This window comes from Calidris pugnax, unplaced genomic scaffold (assembly GCF_001431845.1).
Source record: "Calidris pugnax isolate Ruff unplaced genomic scaffold, ASM143184v1 scaffold28, whole genome shotgun sequence".
NCBI lineage: Eukaryota > Metazoa > Chordata > Aves > Charadriiformes > Scolopacidae > Calidris > Calidris pugnax.
The window spans coordinates 10,435,534-10,446,985 of NW_015090842.1; the positions used below are offsets into that span (position 1 = coordinate 10,435,534).

An 11,452-nucleotide genomic window follows, 5' to 3' on the forward strand; every position below is an offset into this window, starting at 1 on the left:
TGAGTTTCACTTCAGTGATATACTTCATTTTCTAATCTAAACTGTTTTGCACACAAAGTTATGAACTTTAAAAAAAAAATAAATAAATTGAAGGAGAGTAATCCTCTCTATGAGAGAGTGCTGTGTTCTGATACTCGTAATTTTGTGTCTGCTTGCAAAGCACACTTTGAAGGTGAAGGAACTATGTAGAAGACAATGACTTTTGTCAGTTATGCCTAACCTTTTCACTTGCTTGTTTGTTCCTGCAGAAAATCTGTGAAGAAAAAAGCGATGATTTCCCAGATCCTCTCAGACCTTCCGACTCTGGATTAGGCTGTGTGGAACTGATTGCTTCTGTCAAAAAGTGGCCCTCTTCTCTAAAGAGCACACACGTGGCCAATTGCAGCGTCCAGCACCTAAAGCTATGACCATAGTATTTGGGATTTGTAGTGCCAATAATGCTGAAAAGCTATGCTTTGTTTTAACTAGGGCATGGGATTGTACTGTTACTAGATTCCTAAACCTCATTAACAGTGGGGTGCTCTTTCAATTTAAAGCATATCTGGTCAGTTATTATTGTTATTAGAAGGTAATACATGTTACCACGTTTACTCTTTTTTTCCTTCCTCCTCTTCCTTCTTCACATCCCGTTTTGACTAGAAAAGCTTGTGAAGCAGAAACATCAAATGCCTGTGACGTGAGCTCGTAGGTGTCAGAAAGTGAAGGGATCACAGGTTTTACAGTTGAGTGGGAGAGCTAATACTGCTATTTGTTAATTGCAGTAGGTGGCAATGAAAAATATTGATAACTGTAATACACAAGCAGAGAACTGCTTGCTGCTGTAGATAGCCAGAGGTGGGCGCTTCCCATCTGAGAATGTGATTAATGGTTTTCCATGTCTCTTACGTGTAACTGTACATAGAGCAAGGCTTTGGTGGCTCTAACAAAGTGAAGAAATGAAGGGGAACTTTGAATTAAATTGTGCTCTTAAAATCTTATCCTCTAAAATACCTTCAGTTTGAAAGGAACATTCTGCCTGGCTGAGGAGAGAACTCTGTGTCTCTCACTGTATGGGTTAGAACTCTGGAAAGCTGCATTAGCCATTCTCAACCCGGCCTTCTCCCTTTCGTTCTTTCCATGGTTTTCCTTCTCTCTCCTTCAGTTTTTTTAAAAAAGCATAAATATCCTACTGGCTTTGAGGATCAGAAGCAGCTTTTAGGAATCAATGGCATTAAATTGCTTAGTCAGGAGGAGCTTTGACAAATAATCAAGGATTAAGGAGAAAGAGGAAGCAATTTCTCCACCACCTTCTCAATGCAGAAATCCCCCTTAACCAGTCATTTTCCAGCTGTCACTGATGTAAATCTTCAGCTTGACTTTACTCCAAGTAGGGGGCAAATTACATCATTTCTGAGCATTCTTGAAAATTTCACTTCATCCTGAGCTGTTGCATCTTTGTAGCATATTAAGCTCATTGCAGTTTTGAAGTGATTTTTTTTTTAAATACCTACAATCCCCAAGTCTAGTTTCGAGATCGTCATGTCTCAATTTAAAAAAAAAATTTAAAAAAAAAAAAATATAATTGACTGATGTTACAGAATGTAAAAACAACCCACTCCAGACCATGCAGTTGTATTGTGAGGCGTGTGAATTTTTTTGGGTGCTCCAACTATCCGGACAGTTTTGTGATATCTCACTACAGCCTCATTCAGATACTCGTTTCTTCTCCTTCTGCACGTAGAAAGCTGTTGCTGCGGTTAGAGCCAAACAGCTGTCATGTATGGCTATTATGCCTTGGTAGAGTGTAGTTGGTATCATGTCATTTTTTTCATTTTTGTTATTTTAAATAACAAAGAATAGTCTGTAAATGGTTTTTAAGTTACTCTAGTCTGTTTACTGTGTGTTTTTTCCCTTAACTCGTGTGCTTAGTTGAGCCGTGTAGAGTTTTTTGTTTGTTTTAATGGTTTTTCCTGTTTGTCGGTCTGTCATAACGTTCACTTTCTCTTTCTGTCTCTCTCTTTCTCTCTCTCATTGAGAGGCATTGAATTACGTTTTCAGTAGTAAGGCTTCTTGCCGATATGAAGGGAACTTTTCAGAAAGAGACCTGCTCTGGGTCATTTAATTTTGAATACAGTTTTCAATCGTTCAAGTTTTGGATGGTTTATATCTAATGTGTGTTTCATTTTTTTGGAAAGCTATATTTTGTATTTAGGAAATGGTATACTATTTTGCTATTTGTACTGAGTGAGTACATTGGCATAAATATAAAAATTTATATATATACATATATATAAAATATTCTTTTTGCCACACATTTTTGTGGTAAATTTGTGAGTTTGTCTGATGTTCTACCACAACGTGGCGTCTGATAACAGTGGGGTGGGGTGGGGTTTGTTATGTCTTTATTGAGTATTTAAGTACTTTTTGCAACATAAATAACTTGTTCATCTCTCGCCATTCCATCAGGCAATTTCTTGTTCCAACTGGCTATGAGAAGCTTCACTGTGTGTTTTGATGTGTCTGTCACTCAGCAATACGATCTAGTGAGGAAACCCGTAGGCATTTAGGCGTATATAAGATAACGGGGTTTCATTCAGAATGAGCCATTCAGCTTTTATCCACTATCATTGTCTATTTAATATTTTATTATTAGCGCCTCTGTGTTTTAACTCTTAATTTATGATTATGCTAAAATGTTTAAAATTTTAATCATGATAAAAAGAATTCCCTGCTTCATAATGTCCAGAGCGGCTTTATAACCCTGAACCATACTTTTTCTTTCTGTGATTTTTTTTTTATTATTTTTTTTTTCCTGCTAAGACAAAATATTAACAAAATCCTCTAATGGTTCATGACGTGAGAACAAGGATCTTGCAGCATTGACTAAATGCTATATGAGGCTATGTAGAAGACTGAGAATTATGGACCGAAACAACTTCCAGATGGTCGTGGAAGTCGATAGCCAGTTATTCAAAAATGAACTGGTGGCTTTTGCAGGATGGCAATCCCAGGACAAGCTGTTGGGTGTCACCTGGGGCCTTCATACACAGAAGAAGTAATAGGAATGATCCATTCACTTGTGTGCTGCTTCAATTTGTTCCGTTGTTCCGAAAGGGTGTATCCTTACGTTGAAGTGCTGTTGTTCAGTGCCAAGTCACCAGGGACCAATTCTCCATTTAACAAGATGGGTGTCCAAAAGAGAACTTCATACCAAGACTGCTACAGCTCCAGGGGAAGGGTATGTTTGAATTGTGTGCGTATTTTTGGTTGCTTATGAAGAGAAGAGAAAAAAAAAAATTGTAAAAAAAAAATAAATCTAAAAAAAAAAAAAAGGGCTGTGCTATCACATTTTTCACTTCGGGATAACACCTGTCTATTCCTGTGTTAAATTTATCTTGTTCATTTTAGGTCAATGTTTAAATGTACAACACTTTGAACACGTAATTTGGTTACAAAAAGTATTTGTCTTATGAATGAAGGGATCGCTCAGCGGTTGATTAGTGCTGGAACTGCTGCTTGCAGACAGCTCTTACAGAGGATAAAGAGAGGTTTGATCGGCCAATAAAGAGCTTAAAGACAGGCTGCGGGATTTCATGGCAGAAAGACCCAAGAACAGTGTGAGCCACATTTGTGTTTTATCTGAGTCCTGAAGGTTTACCATCTAAGCAGTTGATACTGATAATTGGAGCTTACTCTGCCTTTTGTTTTCCCCTCCATCCCTGTGTTTACTCCTCCACGCGCTGGCACTGCTGCCTGTGAGCACTATCGGGTCTAGTCCGTTTTGCTTGAGAAAGAAAATAGTGAGACATAAGTCTCTCCAATTTTAAAGTTCCTGACATGACTGTAACGGGGGAGTTACTGTCATATCCCTATAGAAGACATCAGTAGGAGAAAAATGAAAACCTGCAGAGCTGCATTGCTGGGATGGGGTTTCTGTATCTTGTTTTTTCTGCTGCTTGACCTCGCTCTTAAAGAATTGTTCAGTCTGATCCTCTGTATTAAGTGTGGGCTGCGCTCTCTGGTTGTACATACACCTCTGCAGCCCCCGTGGCCCCCTCTCTGCGCAGCATCCCTGGCACGTGGTGGTTTACACAACAGTGATTTTTTGGCACAGATGAAAACCCAGGGAGAGGGACCTGCTCGCCACCAGGCGGGACTTCTGCATGTGTTCTCTTGTCCACTTATGTACTCTGTGTGTGTATGTGTATAAAAAACCCCACCATATAAATAACACATACTACAGAGTTATTAACATCCCCTCTGGTGGGAAGTTACTGGTGCTTTGTGCTTAATTATCAAGTCCATGTTTTTTTTTTATATTAATTGCCTCTCGACTGTCTGATCTTTCAGCAGTTATTCAAGCCAAATGCTGTGCTATTATTTTAACAGAAAACCAGTTCAAGAAATAATTTCAGCCTTGCTGTTTCAAAGTGGATGTTTAATCACCAACCATTTTATTATAATTACTTTTAATTACTGAGAGGGTGGTTATTTCCTATTTAGTTTTAAGATAAAGCATGAACAGTTGAGCGTTTGTTACTTTGGCAGATTTTTTTTTACTGGAAATACTGAGAGTCTGGGCGGCTCTATCAGTGGACATTCCCCTAATTTAGATAAGTTAGACTTTTTTTTTTCTTTTTAAAAGCTTCCGTTGTGATTTTGATTTGGGATATAGTAAAAAGAGAAGTTGTCTGAATAGATTTTCTACTCTCTTATCTTCCCTGAGTCCTCAGAAAGAACACCAAAAAAGTCAGAGGCTTGCATTTGTCTTAAAACATTCTTTAAATCACTATTTCAGTAGCAGGAAAGGTGATTTAGTAAAAAGTAAAATCAAAAAAAAAGTTGTTATTGGACTAAAAAAAGCTATGTGTAGTTTCCCCCGTGTGTGTGTGTGTGTGTGTGCAGACGTGCACGTGCACAGTCATTCAAAGTGAAGGAATTTTCAGTGTTTGAGTGTTGAGCCTCTGCCTGGCAAACTGTTGGGGTAGTTTTTTGGGGTAATTACAGGAGAGGAGCACAAGGGATTGCGGACATTTGTCTGAGTGGTGGAGCAAGAACGAGGAGAATGGATTGCTCTGCACGCTCTGAGCCATGAGCTGTGGGTAGAAGGTGAGAAGAAGAAAATATTGATCAGTGACTTCTCATTAGTGCAAAACTTATTTTCAGAGAATAGCTGTTTTTTTGTGTTCCAGAGGGCCTGGTGGCAGCTCCATTATTTTAGAAGCTAAAAGGGAATTGATACTGAGATTGTTTGTTTGTTTTGGGTTTTTTTTCTTATTTTGGGATAGATTGCGAGTGCTTCATGTTCATATTCAGACCAATTCTGCCAGTTGCATGTGATGGGAGTCACTTGAGGCACGTCTGTCTGTCTGTCTGTGCACACTGTGGGCTGGGAACCCGGCACACGGGATCCCAAGTGGAAATGGGATAAATGTTACTTAGATGTGAGGAAAAACACAGCAGCAGATAAACTCCTGTAAAAGTGTACTCGTAAATTCTCTGGTTGCATTTGGGGCTCTGAGGGGTTACACAGGAGGAGAGGCTTTTCCTTTCTTATACTCTGTATAGATCTGTAAATATCCAATGCCTGTATATTCTAGGGTTATATATATATGTATATAGAGGAATCGTATTATCTATTATATATAAATAGTTGGTAGACAACCGCATATAATACATATTTACATTTTTATAAACCTGAAAGAATATTACTTTTTCCTTATTTTGAGGTTATTTACCAAGGTTTTTTGTAGTAACTCATTACTAGTTGTATGAACACCTTTCAGTACTGTACACATGGCGCTCTTGGTAACGTTGCTCCAGAAACTTGCTCTGCTTGTGAACGTCACTAATATCCGTGGATTTAAAACAGCTGTACTTTTGTATTTTTCTATATTTTTTTATTAATAATTGCAGATGAGGTGTTAGAACTGACAGCCTGTTTGAGAGCTGGCTGCTGGAGGGGCTCAGGAAAGGCAGGAGCAGCAGCTCAGGGTTCCTGCATCCGTGTGCTCCCCTGACGGCTTCCCTCGAGTGATTCCTGACTGCAGGACCTTTCCGTTCTCAGTCTCCCAGCAGCTGGTGCCCACAGGGAATAGCGGTGGTTGTGTTGCTCCAGAGGAGCTGGACTGACACCGGCAGCTCCCTCCCAGTGGGGTTATTAATGGTTCTTGCATAGCAAAGGATCCCAGTGGCTGCTGCTCAGCTGGGTTGCGTTTGGATCGGGAAGGTGAAGCTCAATCCGTCATTCTTCTTTGTTCTCAAAAAGGCAGGCATCTTTAATTTTTTTAATTTTTTTTTTTTTTTAACTGATGTTGTATTACGACAGTCACTATCTAGGAAACTCTCTCCTTGAAAGCTGGTGAAAGCTCTCCTTGGTTTCTGGCCGTGAGGAACCCTGCCCCAACCTGTACTGATTTCTTACAGACTCTGTGAGAATCACAGAATGATACGGGGTTGGAAGGGACCTCTGGAGATCATCTAGTCCAACCCCCTGCCAAAGTAGGTCCACGAAGAGCAGGTTGTGCAGGAATGTGTCTAGGCGGGTGTTGAATTAAACTAACAGAAAACCAGATGATAAAATCAATAGCATGTGTGGTGTCCGCCACGACCCTTCATGAAATCAGGTGTGTTCCACTGCTATTTGATACGAGGTTGATCGATAGACATTATTGTCCTGGAACAGACTTTATCAGAGCACCTCCGCTGATCTCCGCTGTTTCCAGAGATCTGTAATTTTTGCTGTTACAGTTGATTAAATTGCCTCATAACATTGAAGGGTATTGGGACAAGGGTGGGGAATCTGAGGATTTCCCTGCTTGCTGGGGGTCACACACCAACACCCTCTCTCAGGTGCTTGGTCAGACTCCGTAACTCCGACGCCCAGCAGCCACCCGCTGTAAAATATTCCAGTTGTTTGCATTTGCTGCAGGACTCAGATTAGGAAAGGGTCCCTGTGTTCAGATCACGTAAATGGCCGTCACTTCTCTTTAGTCCCTGGAGCTGCCCCTCTGTGAGCAGGAGAAGGTCTGGCCCAAGTATCCCTTGTGCAGGCGGGTCCCCACACTGGAGCGTGGCTGTTCCGGAGGTCGGGCTAATGGTGCTCACTTGGGGGGATGATCCCTGTCGAAAGGAGAGTGTGGCACTTCGTGGGTGTTGCAAAACTGGGAACAAGTTCCAGTGTCCTGCTTAGAAATCCACAGTATTCCCAAAGCTTTTTTTCTTTTTTGCCTTTATTTATTTCATTCTGGGCGCTCTTTGCAATGAGGTGATTTGAAATATACTTACATTTGAGCTCATTATTAATGAGTAAGCTCCAAAAAAACCCCCCAAAAATGTCAGAGCAGAGCTTTCTACTTCTGTCACGAGCTGCATCTTTGAGTGGTTTACCTGCCTTTCTGCCATGCCTTCCTGGGGCGCACTGATCGACCGCTGAGCTGCCTCTTCCACTGTCCTGCAACGTGAAAAGTAGCACCAGATATTCCTTTGTGCATTTCTGTGTATATGGCTTTCGTAGTTGGGATTTTTCAAAGCACTGATTCCCGGTGTTTTCAGTTTGTTCTATGAGGGGATATTTCATTTGCATCTATGTTTTTAGCTATCCTGTGATAACTTGTTGAATATTAAAAAATAAAAATATTTTGCTTCTATTGGGACATTTGTATACTCGCAACTATATTTCTGTAAACAGCTGCAGTCAAGAATAAAACAATGAAAGTTTTCATTTTGCAGTGTAAAGTCTTGTTGTGTTTTTTTCAAGGGCATCTCCTCTCTGCTGGGAGAAAGAGTCCATTCTTCAGCACGGAGTAAACCCGTCTGGGAACCATCTGGTGCTCGGGTCAGGAAATAACTGGGGAGGCAGGAGCCCGTGATGATTTGTGCCTGTGGTGTATCCCGCTGGAGTTGTTGCGTAAGAAAAGGCACCGTGTCATTGTGTGCACTTTAAAAAAAAATAATAATACTGCATTCTTTCTGATTTTGTGGTGTTAAGTCCAAAATAACCATCTATATCATCTTACTACCCAAACCCCAACCTGCAAATTACAAAAGTGTTCAAAGAAATTTTTTTCATAGTCCATCCAAAGCAGGGCTCTGTCCGTGAGGGACCTGAGGCAGATGCAGAGCTCTCTGCCAGGTGGTCTGGGGGCTGTGAGCCCAAAAATCTTAATTAACCGCCTCTCCAGAATTAGCAGTGTCCTACTTTCTCTGCATCTTTGGCGTATTTATGCCAACGTACTACAAAATAACATAGGGGTTGCTGGGTGCGTGTCCCCCTTCCTGCTGACCTCCTGTGGGGATGTAACCTCCGGTAGGACCATGGGGTGATTCTGTAATACTGAAAAATTACAACAGGGCTAAGAAGAAATGCTGCAAACGCCCCCAGAGCTGGGCAGGGAGGGTGCTGTGAAGGACTTGAGTGGATTGATCCCTAAGGCTTTCCTCTAGTGCTGCCCCAGTGTCTCCCCCTTCAGTGTGCCCACTGCCAGGGTCAGACATGGCCGTGCTGCAGGGGGGCAAATGCCCCTGTTGCTGGCTCTTGCCCCTCCAGAGCTGCCAGCCCTACTGCAAGTATTCATTAGCCACCCACCTTGTTAGTGCCACTGTGGTGCCATCAGGCACAAGAAAACACCCTAAGAATCTCTCCTCAGCCGCCTCTTCCTCTCGAGACTCAGAGGAAGGCAGACCCCAGCCTGCAAGCCTGGCACAGGGAGCCACAAAAACAAGACTGAGCCATGGGGCTACGGGTTTTTGTGTTTATTAGCAATGTGGCCACTGCGTGGGGCATCCTGGGGGCCGAGCAGGGAAGCCACTGTCTCACCCAGCTCTCTCCCCCATTCCGACAGTCCCGATGACTGTCACCCCCAGTCACTGGCCACTCTTCAGGCACCAGAAAAGCATAGAAAGAAAGGCCCTGCCCAGGCAGCTGCCTTCATTCAGAAGGGTACTGGGAAGAGGCTTTGCCCTCCCAGAGCCCTCAGGCCTCGGGAGCAACATGCAAGGCCCGGGCAGATGGTCCTTCCCTCACAGCAGCAGCTGCAGGGGCCCCATACTGCCCTTCACCTCCTCTTCACAAACTTCTTTGTCACGGCGTTGGGGTTCAGGCGCCTCCTGCCAGCGCCCAGGGCGGCGTCCCGGATCTGCAGATTGGCCGCCCGGCTGTAGATGTCGTTTTCTGCAAAGGGTGAGATGCTGGCGATGTAATCGGGGTCGAAGACGTTGGTTTTCTGCCTGGCCTTGCGGGACAGTCGCTGCTGTGGGAAGGGCTGGTCTTCCACCAGGTGAGGGTTGTTCGCGTGCTTCCCTCCTCGGGGGGCCGGCAGCGGGTACTGCCAAGAGAAAAGAGGTTGTTAAAACTCGCTTTGGGGGTGACTTTTTCTCAGAGGGACTTCAAGGTGGTTGCCCCATCCCTGGAGGTGTTCAAGGGCAGGCTGGATGGGGCTTTGAGCAACCTGGTCTGGTGGGAGGTGTCCCTGCCCATGGCAGCGGGGTTGGAACTCAACGATCTTTAAGGTCCCTTCCAACTCAAACCATTCTATGATTCTATGAAGGTGACTGCAGCCCTCTAGAGAAGAGCTGAGCAAATGAAGAACTGACCACAGGCCAGGCCCTTGTCCCAGCATGGGATGCACAGCTACTCACCCTGAGCCCCCGGGGGTTTAGGACCTTGGGGTTGCGGGAGAAATGCATGTGGAGGCTCCCGTCATCGCTGACGCTCACTGCGACCTTCTTCAGGGTCTTGTTGCCGCAGTGGGGACAGAAAACCTTGGTCATATCTGACGTGGTCCTGCAAGACAGGGACAGGGGGGGTTTTACTGCTCCCTGGGTGGTGGAACACAGGCCCAGCTCAGGAGCAGGATCACCCGCACACCCAGCCAAGGGCTCTGTGCCCACACGCTCACTTGAAGCAGCCATGACAGCGGAGGATGTAGCTCCTGGCCTGGCGGATCAGCATGCCGTTCACCGCCAGCACGTGGAGGCCCATCTGAAGCAGCACGTTCTGCAACGAGAAGGGAGAAACCGGGACGCTGTGAGCTGGGACTTTAAGCGGGGTCTGCCAGCCCAGGCAGCGAGGGGCCGACAGAAGCGACACCAATGGGCTTTGCAGAGGTCTCTGCTATGGACAGAACTGGCTGTTTTTAAGATAAAAGGAGCTGTCACAAAGCTGGTCTCATCCTGCCCCAGGGGACTCAGCAGGGCGCTCCTCTCTTCATGTTCCTGGAGGTTTGGGGCCCACGCTGCCAGCCCCCTGATGGGCAGGGGAGGTACAATGCCCACAGGGCATCAGCTGAGCCCAAGGCTGGAGCCCGTCCGCCGCAGGGCAGCAGCCAGCACCCACCTGCATGGCAAAGTCAGTGGTGACGCAGCCGACCTGGACGTCAGCGGAAGCAGTGTCAAAGTGCCCCGTGTCCTGCTGGGCCTGCTTGAGGTTGCTGGGTGTTATCCAACCCTCATCATCGCTCTCCTCTTCATCCTCTTCTTCCTCAGCGCTGGCCCCATCCTCAGAGCTCTGGTGCTCCTTGGTGGTCTCTGGGCTAATGGAGATGGCTTGAGCTTTCTGGGGTGGAGAAGACAGTCAGCTATGGCAGACACAGCTCTCCCAGTGTAGCACAGCACCATGCAGGAAAAGCCACCCAGAAAGCAGGGTAGCAAGGACAGCGAGGAGACAAAGCTCCAGGTCTCACCAGCAGCTCCTGCAGCTCGTCCTCAATGCTGGGCAGGGGGGCTCGCCAGTAGAGAAAGGAGCTGAACTCATCACCCTCACAGGGGACCGTGCTCCTCTCAGGGCTGGGCTGACACTGGCCTTTCCCCGGGTGCTTGTGCTGTGGGGGGACACAGGACAGGGGGTCCCTCACCCTCCATGGGCTCTGCGGGGCTGCATCCCCTCCCCAGGGCCTTCCCTCGGGGTGCTGTGTCCCTGTCCCTTACCTTGGTGGGCAGGTGGAAGCCGGCGAGGTGCAGGGGGGCCTCGGGGTGCCGCGGGGTGGAGCTGAGCTGCACCTGGGGAGGCAGGCAGGGGGTCGGCTGGGTGTCCTGGGGAGGTGTCCCCGTCCCCGGGGGGTGGCCCTTACCTTGTCCTGGGGCTCCCAGCGGAGGCAGCCGAGGCCGTCAGTCTCCTCCTGCAGCTGGCAGGTGAGGGCGAGCACCTGCAGGTCCGCCGCCGAGAGGCTGGGGTAGTCCCCGGTCTTCTTGGAGAAGTCGGTGACTGCGGGGAGGGGGTGCGGGGAGGAAGGGAGGGATAAAGAAGCCGCCGGGCCGGGCCAGGCCGCAGGGAGCCGGGCGGGCCGGGCCTCCCCGTGGTGGGGGATCCCGGTGGGGGCCGCAGGGCCGGTCGGTTCGGTGACTCACCGAGGCGCAGGAGGTCGGGCCGCGGCCGGCGGAGGTGCAGCTGGCAGGGCAGGGCGGCCAGGCGGCGGCGCGTCGGCCTGTCGCGGATCTCGGCCAGCACCTCGGGCACGGTGTAGAGGTTCTGCGC

General features: G+C 46.7%; 2 protein-coding genes across 4 annotated transcripts in view; one reads left to right on the forward strand and one right to left on the reverse strand.

The window, feature by feature from the left end:
• NFAT5 (nuclear factor of activated T-cells 5, tonicity-responsive) overlaps window positions 1-7,716 on the forward strand; it is a 63,477-nt gene extending 55,761 nt beyond the window's left edge. For all 3 annotated transcript variants that reach the window (XM_014942299.1, XM_014942300.1, XM_014942301.1), the window contains exon 15: window positions 249-7,716. The gene's annotated coding sequence lies outside the window, so the exon portion shown is untranslated. The remainder of the gene's footprint in view (window positions 1-248) is intronic.
• A 1,002-nt stretch (window positions 7,717-8,718) lies between these two features.
• Window positions 8,719-11,452, reverse strand: part of NOB1 (NIN1/RPN12 binding protein 1 homolog) — a 2,820-nt gene continuing 86 nt past the window's right edge. The window contains 9 exon segments of the mRNA XM_014942302.1: window positions 8,719-9,305; window positions 9,619-9,763; window positions 9,879-9,976; window positions 10,316-10,534; window positions 10,662-10,799; window positions 10,906-10,977; window positions 11,049-11,182; window positions 11,326-11,446; window positions 11,449-11,452. The exon segment at window positions 11,449-11,452 is cut by the window's right edge and continues 86 nt beyond it. Of these exon segments, the coding sequence (XP_014797788.1) occupies window positions 9,036-9,305; window positions 9,619-9,763; window positions 9,879-9,976; window positions 10,316-10,534; window positions 10,662-10,799; window positions 10,906-10,977; window positions 11,049-11,182; window positions 11,326-11,446; window positions 11,449-11,452 (1,201 nt within the window). The 3' untranslated portion in view covers window positions 8,719-9,035.